General features: G+C 39.8%; 2 protein-coding genes across 9 annotated transcripts; one reads left to right on the forward strand and one right to left on the reverse strand.

Annotated features, from left to right (window-relative positions):
- Positions 1 to 10: 10 nt before the first annotated feature.
- LOC122836946 (sodium/potassium/calcium exchanger 3-like) lies at positions 11 to 15056 on the forward strand. The gene is made up of 17 exons (XM_044126944.1): positions 11 to 1158; positions 1288 to 1386; positions 2864 to 2940; positions 3039 to 3113; positions 3300 to 3384; positions 3983 to 4086; positions 4876 to 4950; positions 5982 to 6007; positions 6086 to 6139; positions 6235 to 6371; positions 7242 to 7330; positions 7986 to 8232; positions 10635 to 10801; positions 10882 to 10996; positions 11221 to 11333; positions 12240 to 12305; positions 12481 to 15056. The coding sequence occupies exons 1-17, from the start codon at positions 1050 to 1052 to the stop codon at positions 12589 to 12591; spliced, it is 1749 nt and encodes a 582-aa protein (XP_043982879.1). The 5' UTR covers positions 11 to 1049; the 3' UTR covers positions 12592 to 15056.
- LOC122836948 (zinc finger protein ubi-d4-like) lies at positions 14557 to 22832 on the reverse strand. Of its 8 annotated transcripts, none has more exons than XM_044126948.1 (11): positions 22718 to 22811; positions 21291 to 21451; positions 21057 to 21164; positions 20701 to 20894; positions 20103 to 20195; positions 19312 to 19396; positions 18767 to 18901; positions 18032 to 18163; positions 17795 to 17907; positions 17103 to 17184; positions 14557 to 16032 (listed from the first exon to the last, which is right to left on the reverse strand). In XM_044126948.1, the coding sequence occupies exons 1-11, from the start codon at positions 22747 to 22749 to the stop codon at positions 15947 to 15949; spliced, it is 1221 nt and encodes a 406-aa protein (XP_043982883.1). In that variant the 5' UTR covers positions 22750 to 22811; the 3' UTR covers positions 14557 to 15946. The 8 variants fall into 8 exon arrangements, with proteins under 8 accessions (XP_043982883.1, XP_043982882.1, XP_043982881.1 ...); XM_044126947.1 differs by having other exon boundaries at positions 20103 to 20198; XM_044126946.1 differs by having other exon boundaries at positions 20701 to 20897.
- Between the last annotated feature and the right edge of the window lie 769 nt (positions 22833 to 23601).

A 23601-nucleotide genomic window follows, 5' to 3' on the forward strand; every position in this document is an offset into this window, starting at 1 on the left:
AAGCAGGTTGTTCGCAGAGTGATATATCCAAGAACATCAATGGGAAGTTGTGTAGAAGGAAAACGTGAGATGGGAAACAAGCAGCAGGGATGAGTTCCGGTTTGAGAGGATTGTAAAGCAGAAGGCTGGAGCAGATTGATTAGTGTTGATTAATGGTTCAGATTCAAAAGTACCTGTACATGACTTTAATGACGGCTGACCAAAACCCCACAGAGAATCTGTGAAGAGAAGCCAGGCCCAACAAAGCAGTCATGACACCTCAGCAGAGCCACAGTGCCTTCATGCCACGCCGGCATTGATACAGTAATTCATTCAATAGGAGCCCTGGTTGTACTGTACATGAAAATGTTTTTGTTCTTCATTCATCTTAGGTGATGGCTCTAATTTTCTGAGGAACTGAATTTATTTTAGCTGTAAACCATGATTATGGTTGAATACTTGAATTATAACATATTCATATGAGTTTCACTTTCTGAATTGATTATTAGTTGTTCATTGATATTTTCATGGCTTAGTGTACATTGAATGAAGAGCTCTCATGGACCAAACCATTATTGACAAAGTACAATTTATTGAACTCTGGAAATTAGTCCTAGTCTTCATTTATGACGATAATCACATTTCAGCCATGCTGATTGGTGCATTAAGAGCTTTTCCCCTCGTGGTTGATCCACCCAGCCGAGTTGAAGGAGCTCTGCTCTGGAGGAAATCAACCCTCCGGGTGGGGAGGATCACAAACTGGATCCCATTTGGAGCAGAGAGGATGCTGAGACGATCCGAGTCGGGGGATGTTTATAAATAGACGCTTGCTGGTGATTCATCAGCTGCTCGTGTTCTCCGCATCCTAACTTGGCCGCCGCTGGATGCTGATGACGGGCCGCTTCGCCTCCTGTCACTCTGATGGAGCTCCGACACGGAAACGCTGAGGTACGACAAATCGGAACCGGGGAGCAACAGGCCAGTTAGATCCGGTTCGGAAGAGGAGGGGACCCGCTGTGGCGGCGGCATGTTCTGATCGGAGAGCCGGAAGTGTAGCTGCTGCTGGCGGGATGAAGGCTCCGCGGAGACCGAGGCAGACGCTGCTCCTTCCCCGACTGTGCGTCGGCGCGGCGGGTCTGCTCGCAGCTGTCTGGGTCTTCCACCTCTCTGAAATTACAGGTGCTCTAAGAATGTGGTGTCTGCTCGTTCAAACGCACCAATTAAATTCGAATGAGAATGGAAGTTTTGTGAAATGAAATTTGATTTAAATTTCATCCCAGGAGCATGTGGTTATCTGCTTTATTCTAGGTTTCCAGGGCCAAACTGGGGAGACTGGCAGGCACTTCTCTAAAAGAGAACTCATTCAGCAAACAGAAGACAACCACAATGGCAGTATTTCCAGATCAGGTGAGACTTTCCTGTCTCTTCTGCTGTCCCATTTCATGTTGGACTTTACCTTTGCAACCATAATTAGGCAGAGAATTTGCTGTTGTTGACGTGCATTTGTTTTGTTGAGTGAAAGTGTGGCGTCTCATCTCTATTAATGTGTTTCATTCATGTCTGCTTGATGTGCCTCCCTGTTCATTTTTTCATTTCCTCCAACTCTGCACATCTAGATGTTTGAACACGATCAGGCCTTTGAGGGACCCAGTTGCTAGGAAACTGAATGCTGAATTTGTGGTCGGATGTTGCGCGTTTCTCTGTTGTAGTTCAAAGTGCCTGCACCGTCGTAATGATCTGCTGATTGTGACAAGCCTGTCTGTCACTGGAGCTAGTTGACTCTTTGGTTTATTCGGCAGCAGACGCACAAAAATGATCTAATTTATTTGAGAGTCATTTTTAGTTTCTTCATTTTGTTGTATTTTGACAAGTGAAAAAAAAAATCCAAACTATTTAGAGTTTGGATTTCTTTTTATCTTATCAAAGTAAGTTAGAAAGGAAGTACATTTACCATAGCCAGCCCTAGCTGCAAACTTTGCACCATGTAGCTCTGCAAACAGAGGTGCCCCAAGAGAACTATACTCAAAAATGGGGGTTATGTTTACAGACTCTTGATAATTACTGATGCTTGTGTGCTGTGTTGATCACTGGGTAGATCAGGTGCACGAAACTACCAGGCTTTGCTCTGTTTTCTGTTTTCACACAGTCGGTCACAGCAGATTGAAGCTCTTGCAGGGCAGCTTCTGCTGGAGAGTTCGTCCTGTTTAATGAGTGCTTTCCTTTCCTTAAGTTACCTTTCTTTTAGATTTATTGAAATGAACAGGCTGCAGTGTTTTGTTATTGATGATGAAGTTTAACGTGTGAAGACAGTGTCCAGAAGAAATCGTAACCTTAGGATTTATCTCACTTTAATAATAGTTTCTTTGCTTAGATGCTGCCAACCCTTACCTTTATTAATCATGATGACTCACTACTAGATAAAAAAAAACAAAAATCATTTGGCATAAAGCTGCTTGGATGATTGTTTTTGCTTCCCTCAAAAAGGATTTTCTTGCAGGATTCAAATCTCACATATGTTCTCTCAACGTGGGTTCTTTCTCGGTATTGAACCAAATGAAATCGTAAACATTAGAATTTTTTTCTCTGGCCTTTTTCAAGAACCACACAAGGCGGCTTTTCTTTCTGCAGAATGAAGCCGCCTGCTCTGTTATTGTTGAAAAAATCCTAACCTGGTCAGAAATACTGCAACTACAGTAAATGGAGAACTCTGGCTCAGAATAAAACTACAAACAGTTTACATTGTTTTTGTCTAGACAGTTATTATGGCCGCTTACACTCACGTCATCTCATAATCGACTAATCTGCAAGTTTTTTGATATTTTCCTCTTTTTCAGATGTCCTTAGTTCAGTTATATTCATATCCATATTCTCCATCTTTTTCCAGCTATACATGAGTTCCCAGAGGACATCTTTACTCTGGCTCAGAGGAGACAGGGAGCCATGCTCCTGCATGTTCTTTGTGTGAGTATCAACTCAGAGGCAGACTGAAAATACAAACTTGTTTTCTTTCTCTAAAAGAATAAGTTGCCTTTGATCATCTCTCTTCTCCTTTTTAACAGGCGATCTACATGTTTCATGCTCTGGCCATTGTGTGTGATGTTTATTTTGTGCCATCATTGGAAAAAGTATCAGAGGTAGAACGATAAACTTTAGAACTGTGTTTTGAAATTCAAACAGTATGCTTTATTCTGAGAACTAGTTCTGTCAAAAACTCAAAATTTCCTTAGTAAGAAGTATTTTTATGAACACTATAAATCAAAATGTGTAAGAAAGTTAATATAAATTTGGCATCTTAGGATATTTTCTATCAATTCCAACAGAACCTCCAGCTCAGTCAGGATGTTGCCGGGGCAACCTTCATGGCAGCTGGGAGCTCCGCCCCTGAACTCTTCACCTCTCTGATTGGTCAGTGAGATGCTGATCTCATCAGTGACATTTTGATGAAACTCTGACATGTTCCAGTTTAGTTATTGGAGTCCAGTTTGGGCTGGAAAATGTTAAATCAGTGGAGGCATCTGAACAAAATGTCCCAAGGCTTTCATAACTATGAACATCAGACGCTTGGAAAGACCTTTTTGTTTGTTTTTTACTTGTAAAATACATGCAATTATTTTTAATGCTAATAACTCTGGTCCATTTTACGGGTAAAACTCCAACAAATGAAGCAGGTTCACAGTACTATGAAACTATCGCATCGGTTTCTTTGTGAAAACTCTCATTTATGAAGTTGAAAAGCATATTTGTGAAACTGTGTGTTTAATTGAATAAATTTGAAATGTTGAAAACGTTTGGCTTTTATAAATATAAGTATTTCAGCAAATCTAACTAACATTGTCTTAGGATCACACAGGCAGTGGAAATAAAAAAAACAACAAAAACATTTTTATCTGAAGGGAAAATACAATATATATCTATATTTTTTAATATGTATTAGAGAGGATTGATGGTGTTCATATTGTCTGAATTAATGTCACGGTTGTGCTTACTCTCACTCTGCTTTCAGGCGTGTTCATCACAAAGGGAGATGTTGGTGTGGGGACTATTGTGGGATCAGCGGTTTTTAACATCCTGGTCATTATTGGGCTCTGCGGCATCTTCTCTGGACAGGTTTGTGTGGCTTTTACATTTATTACCACAAATCCATAGTTAGAGACCCAGACTGCAGCCTATTTTAGAAGCAGCTCTTGGCACATCAATACAAAGAGTCTCACAAATGTTTTTATGTCTCTGAACGTTTCTACATTTTGTTACATTGCAAACGTAAACTTTTAATGCATTTTATTTTGGTTTTTTGGGTGATAAACAAAGGGCTGCACAGTGGCGCAGTTGGTAGAGCTGTTGCCTTGCAGCAAGAAGGTCCTGGGTTCGATTCCCGGCCCGGAGTCTTTCTGCATGGAGTTTGCATGTTCTCCCTGTGCATGCGTGGGTTCTCTCCGGGTTCTCCGGCTTCCTCCCACGGTCCAAAAACATGACTGTCAGGTTAATTGGGCTCTCTAAATTCTCCCGAGGTGTGAGTGTGTGTGAATGGTTGTTTGTCTTGTATGTCTTTGTGTTGCCCTGCGACAGACTGGCGACCTGTCCAGGGTGAACCCCGCCTCTCGCCCGGGACGCAGCTGGAGATAGGCACCAGCAACCCTCCCGACCCCATTAGGGAAGAAGGGTGTAAGAAAATGGATGGATGGATGGATGGGTGATAAACAAACACAGACAGTCTATAGCTGTGGAGTAGAAACAGTTTTTCTAAATAAAAACAACTACAATATTTAAAGGTTCATTAAAGAACACTAGTGACTGTCTTATAATGTCTTTTTCCTGCTCTGTATGTAAATATCTGGTTTTAATTGTAAATCCCACTCGCCACACAACATTTAATGTGTCCCTTCTCTCTTCCCGTAGCCCATCTGTCTGAGCTGGTGGCCTCTGTTTCGTGATGCTATTTTTTACATCCTGTCCATAGTGGTGCTTATTCTGGTGAGAAACCACATTGAGTGTTTAACTTCTTTTCCTTTTCACCACCAAATAAAACACAGAATTACATGTTTGACTGAGTTTATATGGAGCTCCAATGGTGCCTTAATATAATAAAAGCCTAACCAAACAAAATGTGATTAATTGTGCCAGTAGCTATTAATAATTTGTGAACTAATGAACAAATGTGTCTTGACTAAATATGTATAATATAGTTTTATTATTTCCAGATCACTTACTGCACTGGGCGGGGCTAATACTGCCTCATTGTAGTTAAATACATGTGTTTAATGCATTTCTTTTATTTTGGCTCTTTTCTTTATTTATTTTTCCTTCCTCACATTTTATTTCCTTTTTAATTTCCATTTTTTGTTTCATTATGCAATGAACATGTAATTTCAAATTTAAAAAAATAAGTACATTTAAAAAATTATCATCACCTTACTAAAATAAGGAATTAAGTCTGATGTTTTTTGTTGTTTTTTTTTTTTGCCAAAAGTGATTTTTTTTTTTGCCTAAATCATACTTTTAGTAAAAATAGTTGGTGATTTATTTGGGGATAAGTAACTTTACAATTATATTAGGAAGATGACAATATTCTACTATTACCCCTCTTGGTGAATTTGCTATTACTTTAAATACTATTTTTTGTTAAAATTCTGTTGTGTTCTATTATGATTAAACTAATATTTTTTCTCCCTGATTGACTAGATGATCATAAAAGCTCAACTTTCTGAATCTGACGTGAACATTTTAAATGCTTATTCATCATTTTCTGTTCTGGCTACAAATCTGGTTATTGTTAAGGATTGTTGCCATCTTAATGCTGACTTATCTGTATAACAGTGTTGTAATAATGCAAGGAATCAAATGATTTTTACCATCCAAAATGTAAGAAATAACATAAGATTTTGAGCAAGAACTACAACTCGGAAACTAACAAGCAGGAAACAGTTTAAACGTTTTGTCTGTTAACAGCGACACCTGAAAGGTCTGTTTTTGAGCTTTAACTAGTATGTTTTTTTTATTCACAGGTAATCTATGATGAAAAAGTTCTGTGGTGAGTCTAGTTTAATTTTATAAGTGGGGAATTTGTTGTTTCTTAAAGCCAATCCACAGATATGTTTGAATGTTGTAGGTGGGAGACCATCATCCTGATCTCCATGTACGGCATCTACATAATCATCATGAAGTGAGTTTCTTCTCCTCACATTCCAGATCAGAGCCGATTCCTGCTTTATTCCCAGCAGACGAAGCAGCGTCCGCTGCGTGTTTCATGTTGTGCAGGTTCAACAGACGCCTCTGCTGCCTGGTGGAGAGACACTGCAGCGTGGACGGTCAGCCGTGTCTGAGCAGTCTGCGCCGGACGACCGCTGTCGGAAACGTCGGAGACGGCGAAAATGACATGGTGCCGCTGAAGCCAGGTGCAGCAGCGCGTGTTTGTATGCGTGTGTGACGTTCTCATCGACATCAAACGCTTCCCTCAGTGTGTGAGCAGGGCTCAGGAGACCCAGTAGCACAGATTAGGCTGCCAGGCAAAGATTTCTGTTTCCCCGTGGATTTGAAAGAGGCTAAAATAAAACTGACTCTCATTTATTTCTCCGTCATTTCTTTAGTTTAGTTTAGTGATGTCTTGAGTTTATTCTACTTCATTCCCTTTGAGCCTTTTCATGTTTTGTACTATTGCATTTGCAAACTCCAGCGTATTTTTCTTGGATTCTATGAGGCAGTCCAACATAGAGTAGTGCAAAAAACGTTTACAATAAATATCTGAAAAGTGTGGCATGCATTTGATTTTAAAATCAGGGGGTGCAAGTAGGTTGAACTTTCCAAACTGACAATGTTCAACCAATTTGCTCTAGAAATGAACTAATTAGTGAATAGAGATCACTTTTGTGTAATTTAGTATCATATTGTGTTTGTCAAAAAATAAAGGTTTGATCGATTTTTCATAAGGTTGAAGCAGGTATAAGACATAACCCAATGTTTTTAAGGATGGTCAGCCTGTGGAAATCAACCTTGAATTTACATTTGTGTTATTCCAAATGTTCACCAATGTACTCTAAGATTATCTCAAATACTTTGTTGCGACTTGAAATTGATATATTTAGCAAATTATTCATTCATGGGACTGGATACAAATACGGGCTTCAATTTTCAGATTTTATCCCAGGAATTCCCATTGAAACACTTAAAGTTTATGGTTTTTAAGAGATAAAAAATGTAAAACTTCCAGCTGGATGGAGAAAAAAACACAAACATTTGCGTTGCTTTGTCTCTTTTCCTGGCCGTAGACTCGTGTGTGGTGGCCGGTCAAGACTCGGGCGCGGTGCCGGCGGATGAGCTACCGAACCTTCGCTCTCATCAGCTCAGCTTCTCAGAGGCAAGACGCCGTTTTATCACGCCACATGTCCCCCGTACATCCGCCCACACATGGCATCACGTTGGGTTTTCAACAAGATCTACAGCAAAAAACACAATATCTTACAAAATATTTTGTGGTCTTGTTTCTAATGCAAATATCACACTTTAAATAAGACAAAACTAACTTACAAGTAACTTTTCAGCAAGATATATAAGCTTGTTTTAAGTCAGTAATTCCTCTTTTAAAATAAGTATTAATTTCACTGGCAGATTATTTCACCTATAACAAGACATTGTTCCCATAAGTGAAATAAACTGCCAGTGGAACTAGGACTTCTTCAGTTTTGAGGAAATATTTACTTGAAACAAGCTAAGATGTTTGCATGAGAAAGCTAACTTTGCATTTTTGCAGTGAGTTCACAACCTTCACAAATCATCAAGCTGGACGTGTCACTTAGTTAATGAGACTAATACATTTAGAGATATTGATATTTTATGGATTTCTGGGTGTAAATTATCTTCCATGCCAGATTTCAGAGCAAATTGTGTATGGAAGTATTTTTCCGTGCTCTGCTGGAAAAAAACGTCGCCTGCCTGTTTTCTGCTTCCCTTTTGGATAAAATAATTGCAATAAATATTTCTCCTACTTCTCATCTTGCGTTGCTTTCCCACAGAGGCAGAGGCTGATTCGAGCTCGGGTGAGCCCAGAGGAGGGCGCATGTCCGGGGGAAGAAGGGTCGGGTCCGGGTGGGACCTGGGGGAGAGAAAACGGGGCGGCAGCGGAGGGAGAGAGGGAGAGGGGTAAGGAATCAGGGGGAGAGACCGGTGGGGGCGCTCAGCTGAAAGAGGATGAGGAGGAAGAAGAGGATGAGGAAGAAGGGGAGGAAGAAAACTCTCCTTTCAAACCCTTCATCCTGCCACGTGAGTGAGAAATGGCTGCAGCGTGACAGAAAAGGTTAAATTATTTTATGCTTTAAAGCTGCAGGTGAAATTATCTGATTCAGTGTTTGATCTTTACTTTACGGAGCCCTCCAGGGGACATGGGAATTTTTTTCTTTTGCGTTCCCTCGCAATACTGTACTGATCAGTTATACAGCATAATTGAATACTGTAAGCCTTTCTTACGGTGGCCGCTGAACTTTCTGCTTTAATATAAGGCTATGTAAGGTTTTACATGAATGTTAGTATCTCTTTGTGAAATATCTGACTTTTTTTTTTTTCTTTAGGATAGAAAGGCACCACAAACCTATCATCAATCAAATCAATCAAATTTTATTTGCATAGCACATTTCAGCAGCAAGGCATTTCAAAGTGCTTTACATCAAATCAAACACAAAAACACAATGCAACATAGAATCAACAATCAAAACAGAACATTATATAAATAGAAACCTTCCGTAAGTAGGAAAGAAATAAAAATACATCCTAATTTGGACTATTTCTGAGTTATTATCATGGAGTAATAAGTGATCTGACAGTTTTAATTGTGTCTCTGTTGTGCTGGTTGTCTGAATGGTTTAAACTTTAAAGGGCCGCTTTCATGTTCAGTTCCATCTCAACCTTAACAGACATAAACATGCAGTGAATAAATCAACTTTCAATCAGTTTTTTGCACCAAAGACTTAATAATAATAAACACGTTTTATTATTATTAAACACGGCAAACTAATAATGTTAGAGGTCCGCACTGGGTTAACTGGGGGAATCTCATCTGTCCGTGTATCAATCAACTCCAAACCATTTCTTTGTTCTGTCACAATTATCGCCAATTTATTGCATTTTGATTATCATGCTCCAAACTTTGTTCCAGCCCGCTCACCTGTTTCCTCACACACACAAAGCCAGCAGGTCAGTAACCTACCCATTCAGACATGATGACGTCACTCCCACATCGACACGCCCACCTCCCAAGTGTCAAAGTCGCGTGCTCCTGTCATATCAATAATTACTTATTTCATTCATATGGCTCTTACGGAGCCTCTGTGAGAACGTGTTTATTATTATTGACTCTTTGGTGCAAAAACTGATTGAAAACCGATTTATTTTCTGCATGTTTTTGTCTATTAAGGCTGAGATGGAACGGCAATGAAAGCAGCTCTTTAAACCATTCAGACAACCAGCACAACAGAGACACAATTAAAACTGTCTGATGACTTATTACCTGCGATAATAATTCTGAAATTGTCCAAATAGTTTGGATGTATTTTTATTCATTTCCTACTTACGGAAAGTTTCTGGTTACATCATAGGTTCGTGGTTCCTTTCTATACTAAAGAAAAGATATAAAATGTCAGATATTTCACAATGAGATATTAACATACATGGAAAAACCTTACATAATCTTGTGTTAAGGCAGAAATACGGCGGGCACCGTAAGAAAGGCTTACAGTATTCAATTATGCCGCATAACTGACCAGTAGATTATTGCGAGGGAACGCAAAAGAAAAAAAATCCCATGTCCCCTGTAGGGCTCCGTATTACTTCACAATGCTTATTTTAATACTGGTTTAATTTATTTGTACACTTATACTCTGCCACCTACTGGGCATCCGATGTAAATTCACAAAAAAATTCTCCTAACTTGGCCAACAAAAACTCAAGACTCTCATAGGTGAAAACGGGCAACTCATGAAATTAATATTTACACTAACTGGTCCATTAATAAACATCACACATCTCTGTTTATATTTTACTGGTGATCTTGACTATTATTGCGACTATTTTGTGTTTGAAAAAAGTTAAAAAGTTGATCTTGTTTTTAGACTCTCCATGTTTTTCATGTTTCATTTTCTCACTTTCAAGATCTTTTAGAAAACAAGATAGGGAACAAAAATATATTTACACATTTAATTCAACAGAATTTAAATTCTAGACTTTCAGTAGTGTGTAGGAACCCAGATTGTCTTTTTATTGCATATGTGGAGGTAGGAGGAGAATCTACATTCAGTCAAATCAATATGCGAGAGACAGCGCCTACACTTGATTTGCAACAAAGGCAGAAATGAGATATACGGTGCAGTGATGAAGTGAGGGCGGAGAAAAGGATTCAGGCGACAGGATGTTGTCTGTTCAGCCTTTTAACTCCTAATCTCCATTAAAAAATGCAACTTGATCCCTGAATGCTTCCTGTGAAACCACACCTACTTCCTGCTCTGCCCTCTGTTAATATCTCACAGCTTATGACGGGTTTTAAAGGCCGAGGAAGCTAATTACAAGGAGATGACACAGAGGTCCGCAGACGCATTTAGGCCATGCCGTGTAAATAACTTAGAAGTGGAGATGAATGGGGGGACAGTGAGTGGCTGTTTTCCGTCTCTCTGCAGATGGCTGGTGTGTTCGACTGAAGTGGCTGCTGTCCTGGCCTCTCAGCTTCCTGCTGCACTGCACCATCCCCGACTGCAACCAGCCGCGATGGGAGCGCTGGTACCTCCTCACCTTCCTGTCCTCCACTCTCTGGATTGCTCTCTTCTCCTACCTCATGGTCTGGATGGTATGGAACGCACACTGACGTGCACACGCATGCACGCATTATGTCATAGGTCATAAGCGAACGTCTTCTCCCCGGTGAAGGTGACCATAATCAGCTACACGCTCGGGATCCCGGATGTCATCATGGGCATCACGTTCCTGGCAGCTGGCACCAGCGTTCCTGACTGCATGGCCAGCCTCATTGTCGCCAGGCAAGGTGTGTGATGCCGTCCACAACAACAAACGGCTTCAGGAACTTCATCATCACCGTGTAGCAGAAAGAAATTATTTCTGCGAGAACCTTACAAAAACGCTTTCAGTTTATTTTCTGCACAGAAAATTTCAGTTGTACACAATGAACTATGATTATCTTCCTGCAGATTTAAGATTGTTAAGCTTTTGTGTCGCTGACGGTTTTAACCTTGGCTTTGCACTCTGCAGGGATGGGCGACATGGCCGTGTCCAACTCCATTGGGAGTAATATATTTGACGTGCTGCTGGGCCTGGGCTTCCCCTGGGCTCTGAGGACTCTCATAGTCAGCTATGGATCAGTGGTAACTCCAGCTGTCTGTGTGTGGGTGCGACTGCGACTGCGTGTGCCTTTGACATCGTCTGTGTGTGCAGCTAAAACTGGGACTACACCTGGCAAGGAGACAAAAATCCAAAACTTTGACTGCGCTTGTTTTTAGCTGCTACTTACAGCCCACATGTAAATCTCCAGTCTGTTCAGGGCTGCATTTCAAACTGCACTGTTTGAAGTGCAAGGGAAAAAAAAAATCACACTTAAAAAACCACAGGGGTTTTAAAATATTGAGATGTTTTTACAGAGAAGCTTTGTTTCATTTGCACAGACAAACACAAGACAAGAATTGATGAATGCTCTCCATTCTAGTATTTTACTATTTTACTTCAATCTGCATGACGGCCATTAAACATTCAGCACCGTCTTAATTTATTTGCACTCTAAAAGATGTTAAAAGTCTTTAAATAAGTTCCTCTTTTTTGCAGTAGCATAAGCTCGCGCTGCAAAATTTATGTTATTTTTTCTCTATTCCATTAGGAAAAAAAATCTCACATTAAGAAATGACAAATTCTAACCACAACTATTGTCATTTGCAAAAGCCTTTTGTTAATAATCAGTAATCCAGCATGATGTCGACATGACGTGAAACAGATGCGCCTTGTCTTTTAGCTACTCATCGTAATGAGAAAGAACATTATATCCAAGTTAAGCAGATTTTTTTTATCTTCATAAATTATGAAACAGATGTAAGAAAAAAGTTACTAAATTACATTTAATTTAATTTAAGTAGCTTTTGCAGCTTCAAACAAATGAAATCTTAAATGCTAATTTGTGAAGCTCTTTAGTAAAAATTTTTTTTTAAGTTACATTTTGTAAAAATAACCAACAAGGATAGTTTAAAAATGAAAATAACAATATGTATTTTTATATATTTAAGGTTACGATCAACAGTAAAGGCCTGGTGTATTCTGTCATTCTGCTGCTGGCCTCAGTCACACTCACTGTGAGTAAATCTGTCTGAACGCAGATCATTTCCTCTCCTGTCACTCTGACTTTATCTGTTTTCATCTCCGAGCCTACAAACACCTGACTGGATTTTCTGGAGATTAAACTCGGTGCAGTGCAGCATCGTACGACGTCTGTGTCATTATAGTCTGTGTCTGTCCGTCCGTCCTCAGGTCCTGTGTGTCCATCTGAACCGCTGGAAGTTGGACCGCCGGCTGGGCGTCTGTCTCCTGCTGCTTTACTCCATCTTCCTTCTCTGCTCCGTCGGCTTCGAGCAGCTGTAGAGCTGGAGTGAACGCGCCCCGTAAACACAGACAGGTTTCCTGATTTGTTTCCCTCCCACACTGACGCCGTCCCGTCTTCTCAAACACTCGTTTTGATTTTGTATCCTCGTGGCTCTATGCGACACCGGATGTCTGTAAGTGATGTTTACCTTTGATAAATGAGTATTTTAAATAGTTTTGTACTAAAGCACTTCAGAACCCCAGCAGAAAAGCGTTTCTAAAGTGTCACATTTATATACCTGAACCTCAGAGAGAGGATTATAGTAGGTTTAGGTTTATATAGTTGCTTCCCATTTTGTGCACTTTTATCATATATGCTTAGTGTCAGTTTTTATCTTACTACTGTGTTTGTTATTGTAAACAACATAGCATGTCTGATCGGCTCGCTCCCGATGTTTACACTAAGTGACTGTTATCCTGCCTAAAAGCTTATCAATTCAGAGTGTTTGGGTCACATTCCTAACGTTTAAGTGCAATAAAATGTTACGCACAGTTCTTCCTGAAAATGAATCACCTTTGTTTTGCTCTCTTGTTCCTAAATCTAAATATTTCAGCAGAATCTGAGCTGTGAATGGTGTAATCAAACCAGCTCTTTGCTGATATCCAAAAAGAAAACACTCATGTGGATTGAAACAAATGACCATCTAGGTTGTGCTGTGGTGGCGTGGGGGATAGCGCGACCCACGTTTGGAGGCCTTCGGTCCTCGATGCGGCCGTCACGGGTTCGATTCCCGGACCCATCGACATTTACCACATGTCTTCCCCCTTTCGTGTCAGCCTACTTTCAAATAAGGGACACTAGAGCCCACAAAAAGACCCACTGGAGGGGAGAAAATAACAAAATAAATGACCATCTAATTATTTATGAAGAAAATCATATTAATTTGTCAAAAACGTCAAGTACTACTTATTTACTTGAGTATTTTGTGACACAGTTGAGGTTCATATGTGTGATTTCTTGTATTTCATGTAGAAGAAAATAAACTTCCTTTTTGTAGACATTTGGTGGAGCACTTTCAGTGAAAAACTGATTAAAATTTATTCTCTGCCAAACACATGATGATATTTGAAAATAAAACTCAGTCAACACAAACTGCTCCAGAGATGTTTCTTTGCCACAAAGTCATTTTTATCCTGATAAATGAAGCCAAACCTGCTTGTTTTACGTTCAGAGATGAAGACCAGGATTCAGCACCAGAGACAGCGCCGCAGTCGTCCGGTCCAAAGAGCTGTCCAGGTTCTGAACCTCAACGCTTCTGAAAAGAAAATATGCTTTTCACCAACTTCAGTTTCTAGTTAGATGGTTTTGTACATTTTTATTATAGAATATTGAAGTTTAATTACAATCATTTTATAGGTTTCAAAGATTTTTGTGGAAAAAAAAAATTACCCAATTCATCAACCTTTCTTTTTTAAGACTGGGCATCAAATCTTGACCAGATCTTGACTGATGGTGACCGATTCCTCCGATATCAGTTCTCAGTCAGTTTTATTAATTTTCTCCAGATACTCTAAGGTTCTGATGGTTCAATCACTTAGAAACATTTCATTTTTATCACAGTGATAAATAAAAATGATTGGGTGTGACCATGGAAAAACCTCCCAACACCTTTACGAATGCCAGCAGCTTCCTCTGTTGTCAATGTTGTTTTACATCAATATTAGAATTAAAGATGAAAGTTTGACAAAACTGGACATGTCGGTAATTTAGAACATGTACATAAAATGTGTTAATTTCATATACATGAGCCTCTGTAATAACTAGGATAACTCTGACATCTTGGCAGACAGAAATCTGTTCTTAAAAATAGAGTTATGGGATTGCCTCAATATTTTAAATTACAAAACAAAAGTTTTTAGTCCTTCCTGAGCTAAAAAAGAAAAAGTGTCGTCTGGTATCAGAGTGAATATTCTTTTCTTCTTAAATAGGCCATAAGTCAGAAACAATGCACCAATGAGACGGAGTTCACGATTCAAAATGATCTTTATTTCAGTTGGGCTAAATCAGCTTCAATACCAAAAAAATGCAAAAATAAAAATAGTACAACAAAGTACGTCATCTTACAAATACTTATGAAGAAAGTCTGACATAAACAATTTGAAACATGTCACAGTCATAACAAAAATATAAAAGTCAATACAGTACATAGAATGGATTAGGAGCTATATATCGAAGTGTTTGCAATATCATGGACTTTACAAATTCAACTAGTAAAAACTCCCAATACCAATGGAATATCAGATAATATAAAATGTAAAAACAAACACAAAACAGAAACAGCTGTGATGAAAGTTTATGTGCATGTTGCATGCAAATCAACCTCAGTGTGAAATGATAAAAACAGCTAGTCTGGAAATGAGTGCATCTCGTTGGCACAACGTGTGAAACGATGGCGCGTCAAAAAAAAACAAAAAAACATGGAAAAACACATTTATTTATGATCCTCTGCGTTTCATGTAGTGAGCTAAAAAAAAAAAAACATATCAGTGGAGCCAGAAAGTTTGAGGCGTTGTAAAAGTGTTGGCTTCCTCCTGCAGAGAGCCGATGAACTCTGAAGTGACTTATATAGTTTAATTACACTCTATGATCAAACGTTGAAGTGTTTGTGTCGTATTTCATATAGCGAAATGAAAGCCGTCGCCACGGTGGCGCTGTGGGTTGGCTGTGAGCGGAGAGAAACGCCACTGTGATGTCACATCTGACAGATACGCAAAGGGGAAACCTCATCAAAACACAGTAAAAGCTTTGGTGAATGGGAGAACAGCACACACCGACTAAAGCCACTAGAAAAGCCCACTAATAACCAGAAACAACAATTAGATTTCTTAACCAGATATACGGTGACGTGGTTCCCACATCACTATCAGTGAGTAAAAATAGATCTTTTAGCTGAAGACAAACTGTCTCCACACTCCACGCTTGTCTTTGAGTGTGGAGGGGTGCAAATAGTTAGCCGTGATGCTAATCCTTGTTCTCTTGGGAGTTCCCATGGAGACAGCAGCTATTATTGGTACTGCTTGCATTCGGTTTCTCTGTGTGTGTAACAGTCCAGTAGAAAGTGTGTCTATGGTGTAAATACACATGATATGTTACATGTTTGACAGCAAGTCTCGAGGCCGCTCTAGGCAGGATTGTAGTGATAGTTTGATCCCCGTGTTGACTGATCTGAGGTCTGTTTATGTTTTTGAGTCCCCCGGCTAGCACTGTAGGTAAGAGCGACTTGTGTAGCTGACCTGCGATCTGGCTCAGCTACATCTGGACAGAGCCCGGCCTGGCGGGTTGAGAGGAGGTCTGACATTTTGAGTCGGGGCCGAGGGGGTCCTGGTGCTGAGAGGCGGGCTTCGTGTTCTGATGTCACTCGGGGGCTGAGCTCTGGTTCTGCTGGTATATGGAGGCTTTGTCTTTTAGCAGAGCCAGGCACAGGTGGCAGCTCCAACTCCCTGACAACATGGAAACAGGAAAGGATGAAGGAAGTTCATACGATACGCTTCCTGACTTCCTTGGGTTTGAATCGATGTGTTTACACAGCTGCAGCCCTAATCGGGACTGACGTTTCTAACAATTATTTTCTTCTTATTTAAACAGATAGGCTTATTTTATGCAAGATTAGAAATACATTAAAATAAAGATAAATAATTCAATAACTTTTTAAAATAAGAAAATACACGTTTATTGACTAAAACGCGATAAAATAGCATTCACTTGATAATTTTTATCGAAAGATTCATCTGCAGCTCATGAATTGGTTCTAACATCAACATGTGAAAATCTCAGCGGTTCTGCTTGACTTAACATCAACACAGTGCAGGGGTCCAATTTTTGAGATTAACTGGTTAATAACTGGATCGCAAAAGGTGCTTAATAGGAAATTATTTGTGGCTAGAGCTTCCATTTGAGAAGTTCTGGATACGTTTTTCACCTTAAATGTAAAAATGTAGAGATTTCTGTGTAGTTGTAGCTCAATTACTGCTCTCATGGTTTTGTTCTTTCAGCAAATTACCTTTTTTTTTTTATCTGTGTAGTCCAGTTAGCGATTAACTGATAACTAAATTAGTTGATGATTTCCCAATAATTAATTATTGTAGCCATTTTTATCAAATTTAGTATTAGTGTACAAAGGTTTAAAATGTATAAAAAGATCAACTAAAAAAAAAAAAAAAAACTCTAGGTACTTTACAGTTTTAGACTTCAAAGACAAAACAGTTTTTCTTTTGGTAGCTCACTACCAAAACGGCGAAAAAATTAAATATCTTCAAATAATCTAATTATTCATCTGTAAATTGAGTAAAAGAGGCGCAGGTGTTTAATTTCCAAAAAGATATATTAAGTCCACATGTTAGAAATTATTAAATTAGAAAACTCTCCAGCACTCCTTGATGTTAAAAAATAATTTGAGGTTCAGATGGACGGCCCTCCCTGTGAACCTAAACAGATCAGACTAACTAGCCGGCGGCGGCGGCGGTCATGCAGCCGAGTCTGACAGCGGCTCCACAGTGAAGCGTCGGCTCACCCTCTGGCGGTTCGGTCATGGGTGGGGTTAGACAGTACATGTGGTAACCTCGATCACAGTCGTCACAGAAGAGCAGCTGGTCCTGCAGAAACAAAACATGATGTTCACTCACCGATCAAACCTGAACAATATGTTGTATTTTAAATATGAAGCATATTTAAAATACAAACACTAAAACAATTTAATTCACAATCCAGGGACTGTTTTAGGTTTTAGTTGTGTTCTGACATGCAAACAGACTGAAACCTTGTTATTGTGTCTGTGTCCGAATGACCATCCAACTGACCTCAGAAACGTATTTTCCGTTTCTTACTATCAGGCTGCTGACATTTACCAGATCAGCACAAATGAAGGACAGCCCTAATTGTAAGATAAACAATTCCTCTTTCCTAAATCTGCTTTTCAAACAATTTTACATCCATCCTGCATGGAAGAATCTCTTGAGAGGTCGTTAATCCATGGAAAAAAGCCTCTTTATATTTTAAGTTGCTTCTTGTATAAATGAAGCCTGTAAATGTTTATGAGCCACATTATAACATATGGCTCCTGAGGGTCAAATTGGAAGATGTAGATCATTTTAAACAGCATAAAAACAAGTAAATGTCACACACTTGCTCTAGATACTTGCAACTATCATTTATGACTTTTCCAGAAAGATTAGACACAACGTTTCAGGGATGAAAGAGACTCACATCGTTCTCGGAGGTGCCGCACACGTTGCAGCATTTGCACTCGATGCACTGCCAGCGGTACGTCTTCACGGCCGCCATCATCACTGGAGTGAACTGCAGACACGTCGGGTGTCCTTCAACGTGGAGGGAGAGATGTTTAAGTTAACTTAAATAACCAACTCTGTGAAAAACGGCCAGAATCCGACCAAGCATGATGTTACTGTTACAATGAGATAGGAAAGAGGCGGAGACTCATACCTGACCGTCCGCAGTCTGAACAGGACACCAGCTCCTCCGATTGGCCCGTTTTTTGATTCAAGGTGGAGTCTCCCAGACAGAAGTCACAGTAATCGTTGGGCAGCGCCAGACCGTTGGGACCCTTTTTGGTGGCTGGACAAAAGAGGAAAGTAAAGAAACGTATTCTTCACGCATTAGAACTGACATTAGACACAAAAGAACTGATCCCACACATAAAGGTCACCAACATCAACGCTTAGAAACAAACTACCTCACGAATGGATTGGATATTCTAACAAAGAAAACCAGAAGAAAAAAAAACTCCCTTCTCTTATTTTGATTCACAAACACATAACCAGTTCAGCACCATCTTTAAATCGCCATGACACTAAATCACAAGACTGACATATGAATCTGCAAACATGGCGTCACGTGCACAAAAAACAAAACAAAATAAAAACCCCAACAACTATGAAATGGAATATTATTATGTAGGAAAACAGAATGATTGAAAAAGTGCCAGATTTCCCAACTATGCAAACATGTTTCAGTCAGGAACTTTCAGTCTCATCCACAATTTCAAATCATAAAAATTAAAAATCAAAGAAGGGGGTAAAAAAAGCACACAACAACAACAACAACAACAAAAAAAGGAATGAGAGACTTCCCTTGCACCAACACACATGCTACAAGGCATGCAACCAAACCTCCCTCCTCTCTGTCTATCTGCCTCTCAGCACTGGAGGAGTAACTCACTCTTCTGCTCCTCAGGCTGGCGAGGAGTGGGTGGTGCCTCGATCTCCTCGTGGTCCTCGCCCTCCTCCTCTGCCAGGTGAGAGTGTGTATAGTGGTAGCTCAGGCCTGGGCGATTCTTGTAGCGCTTTCCACAGACTAATACACACACACACCGTCATACAAGAGTGTTATCGTGATACGGGCACCCTTACCCAAAAAAAAAAAAAAACAGGGAACAACGTGGAGCCGAGCTGGAAGATTGGCATTCATCACTCCCAAAACAGCTTTCGCTTTTTCTCTCATTTCCACAACCGGTCATTTCAGGCGGACACGCAGGTAGCAAGTAGGACAGCGAGCTGAAGCCAGAACCAAGTTACACAGCACACACACACACACACACGCGCACACACAGAGCACCAGCTCAGAAAACACTGCTGCTTCCCTGCCACGTTTTTTTCAGATCGTGTCATGCACAGCAAAACGGCTCGCCTCGTTGTTTCAGGGGCGAAAAGCGAAAAGCCTCTCCTGCTGACATGCACGGCTCAGACAGACGACCTGCTACTCACTGTCACAGGCGTACGGTTTGTCCCGCTCCTCCAGCGCCGCCGCCGCAGCCTCCGTCTTCTTCTTCCCGTTCTTGTCACTGCGGCTCTGAAGAACCAATAAGAAACAAACTTAAATATTGACTTTCTACAGGTGCATCTCAGAGGAACATCACTGAAAAGTTCATTCGTTTCAAAAGTGAAATTAATTCACTCTGGTTTAGAGATCTTATTTGAGATCACTCAAAACTAAATCACTAAACTGCCTCAAAGTAAACAAAGCAAACAGAAGATAGTGAGCGTCTTCTCCTAGACCTGAGATTAGAAAAATTAAACTACAGATGTTTTATTTTCTTAATTTGTATTCACTATAATTTTGTGTTTATGCTCTCAAAAAATACTCACCGCTTAAACATTTTTCACATTTTGCACATTATACCCACAAACTTAGATCTATTTTATTTGGATGCATTATCTCAGTGCTCTGGTTGCTTGACTAACACTTTTTCTTTTCACTCAACTTTCCATCAGTTTGAACTGAACAGCCATTTTCTTTAGCAAAGACTTTTTGTGGCTTGCCTACGTTGTGGCAGGTGTCAGTAGATATAGAGATTTAACTACTTTATTTCAATGTCTTTTGAAAATATTTTATCTGAAAATAAGTATTTTAATTTATTTTATGTTAGTAAAAGGCTGACACAAAGTTTCAATACTGACACTCCGCACGATCCAACTGAAATCTATTTAGTTTTTTTTCTTTTTTTTTCATTCCATACCTTTCTCTTAAATTGCACTTCGTCGATTTGAACGCTCACCTTGGATTTGCTCTTGCCTCGTCTTTTGGGAGTCTCATCTTCGAAGTCTTCATCATCCAGATCATCCAAGTAATCGTCGTGGTCGAGAACTCTCTGCTGTAAGAATCGGAATTAGCTCAAGGTTTCCTTTATGCTCACGTGTCTGAACACATGTTCAGGTATGTTTTCTACCAAAAATGGTTATCAAAGTTGGCTGTCTGGTTCCGACAGGTCTGGTTAGACATTTACATCTAATCGGGACCTGAATGGATTTAAAATGTTTCATTTATAATTTGAATCATTCTTTCTCCATGATGGAATGATCATACAATGACCAACTTTGACGAATGTTAATCACGGATATTTGGTTGCGCGGGTTTGATCATGTTCTGGATGTCTTATGGATTTTTGTGAATCAGTTGCTACAAGCAATAGAAGTTTGTAGCAATAGCAAACTTCTGCCCCTGAAAAACAAGAGTGAAAATATATCGGGATTTATGCTCATGATGAGTATGTATGCAAACCTCATACCAGAACTTTATCTCTCATGCTTTCCACATCAGAAAGTGATCATCTACTAAATGTTAAATCTTCATCATCTAATCACTTTCAGTCTAACCTTACGAATGCGTCCAGAAGACGTGTGAGTGACCGCCGACGTGGCCGGCGGCTCCACAGTGGCCGGGTCGTCCTCAGGGGTGCGGACGTCAGACACGCCGCTCCTCCTCTCCAGGGGTTCGCCTTTCAGCAGAGCCTCCAAGCTGCTGCCGTCCACTGTTCCCAAAGCCTCACGTTTCAGACCCAGCTCTAGATCTGCTGCATTATCCAGAAAAACAGGCATGAACAACACACAGAGTTGTTCATAAAAAGCTTTTGCTTTTTTACTGTGCTTAAGGTTTTCCCGAAATTATTCAAATCTGACAACCCCTAAATGTCTCTGTAGAAGGGGAAAAAATATTTTACAAAAGCTGGTACCTGCTTTGAGAGGAGGGAAAGCCAAGCGCGGATCCTCAGGAGGATGGGAACGCCGTTTCTTCCTCCAACGGCGAGCGGGGTACGAGTACAGCTGTCCTGGAGCTATACCTAATCATTCATTGGAAACAAAGGACACCAGAGGAATTGTTGGACTGTTCAACAAACAAACATCAAATATTAGTCACAAAACAGTAAATAACTGCTCTTCTTTCATCTTGAGTGGTAATTATTCACCTGCGCTCCTGTGCCTCTTCTCCATCCAGATGTAGCAGTTTGACTGTGCTACTCCAGTCTGAGAATCCAAGAAAGGCATGAGGATGCTGCGTTCTGCACAGAGACGGGCGTTGTAGCTGTGACACTGCTCCATGGCATCCCGGTAATACTGTTCTCCTAGACTGCATTCAAAATGGAGGACACAGACAGGTTAACAAACAAAAACCAGGAGAGATTTTTAAACTGTTGCTGACCGTTATTTACTGCAGTCCAAATTTATATTAAGGTTTGAAATGTTGTTTGCTCTTTTCTTATCTTATTATTCCAACTCAGACATGTCAGGGGATATATATCATCTGGCCTGAAGGATAAGAATTTTTACATTTTATAACCAGGTTCAAATTAAATCTTTCAACTACAGATGCACTAATCAATTGGTCAATTTTCAAGATATAAAATCAGTCAGTTAGGTAACAAATTCGTAACAAATTATAAACCAAAAATATTGCCAATCTGGCACAATTTTCAGTCAAAATTAATGATCAGTTTTTACCAATTCACAGCACATATCATGTCCAAGTATTTTATATAATACACCCTATTCATTTTGAGTTATATAAAAAAAACAAAATCGAATCAATCGCATTTCTAATAGCACAGCTCAAGTTTATTGACAAATTCAATTAATTTAAGTCCTGCTACTAATTTTATTGTAACACAGTGGTTAAATGAAAAGCCTATTTGATAGAGAAGATCTTCTCACTCACCGGAGTTCATGTGATCTCACCTGATTAGAGAAATTTTACCACATCAGTGGGAATACAACAGTTCTCTTTGAAGTAGCAGCAGCCTGAGGACAAGGGTCGCTTTCCTCATAAAGCCAGTCTTTACTCACTCGCAATTTCCCCCCTAAAAACAGGCTGCTGCATCAGTGTTTTACTGTACTTTCCGCCTTTGGCTATTTATTTAAAGTCATACTTATTTATAGGATACGCAATGCGTCTCGTGGTTTCAAAGTAAAAGCCAGCATTTACAGTAGAGACGGACTGCTGCCAGAACAAAAGGTTGATTGTTAGCAACAAAGCGCCCGCCAACCGGACAGTTTATTGAAGATTTAAGTCGTCCCTTCATTTTGAATAAGCGGACTAAGTCCTTGTGGAATCACTATTTGTAAAATCACTGTAAACAGACCCGCAACTGATGGAGTTAGACACAAACACTGCCTTCACAATGAGCTCGGCTTCTTTCTAACTGCCCAAAGCTAAAAAAAAAAGCTAACCGTAGCACAAAGATAACGTAATTCTCTTGGGACAATTTTTGTATTGAACAACAGGAAAGACCGTGGGAAAATACGGCAAGCTCAGCTGTAAAACGATAACCAACCAAATGAAAACGACTCTCAGTGTGGGTGGTCTTTACGGTCTTACAACAAATAAAGGTAAACTTACACTTTCACAACACTGTCGACGGCCGCCGCCATATTTGCTTATTGCGGTTGTGTGAAGTGCCAGTGCGCCTGCGCATGGACGTTAGCGACCGTTATTACCTCCCACAATGAAAATACATGCGACGCACATTCATCGAATATGTGTGTGCGCGCGTGTGTGTACGTGCGCGCGCGTTTGTGTGTGTGTACAATTGGTTTACATATTCATATGAAAAATTATATAACCCAACTTTTATCAAATTTTATATCAGTACATGAAAAAGAAACAATAAGCATGGAATCCAATTTCAACCACAGTCTAGTATGTAAATTCAGACTTACAATTTGAGACCCTTAGTAGACCCTTGGAACTGCCGTTTGACATGGCTGGCTCATATGTGAGGCCCCTAAGTAGAACTTGATTTGGGGACCCTTTTCTATATAAAAGGGCAAAGGGTCATCAGCAGGATTGTGATAGACGTTTCTCAGAAGCTGGAACTCATGGCTGAGTGTTTTTCCCCTTTTTGTTGCAAGCATTACAAACTCATAATCAATTTCTTTTTAATTTATCCGTTACAAAAAACACACATAGAGGCTGTGTTATGCGCTTTTTGTTTATTGAAATTTTAAAAAGCAACTAGAATGGCTACATCTGCATGTGAGGCAGAGATCAGCACTGCCCTTCTTGCATTTTGAGTGCCAGGAAAGTCCAACTTCCCAATACAAAGATAATGGGCATTTATTATAAACTAATTAGAGTTTAAACTGGAATGGCAATGCAATGTTTTGTTTACAACTAACCTTGGTGAAAAGGGTTAATTCTTGTTTATTGGTCATGTGACCCCAGGCTCAAACAAGCAAGGAGCTCAGATTGGTTATGCAAAAAAAAATAAAATAAAAAATAGA

This window comes from Gambusia affinis, linkage group LG09 (assembly GCF_019740435.1).
Source record: "Gambusia affinis linkage group LG09, SWU_Gaff_1.0, whole genome shotgun sequence".
NCBI lineage: Eukaryota > Metazoa > Chordata > Actinopteri > Cyprinodontiformes > Poeciliidae > Gambusia > Gambusia affinis.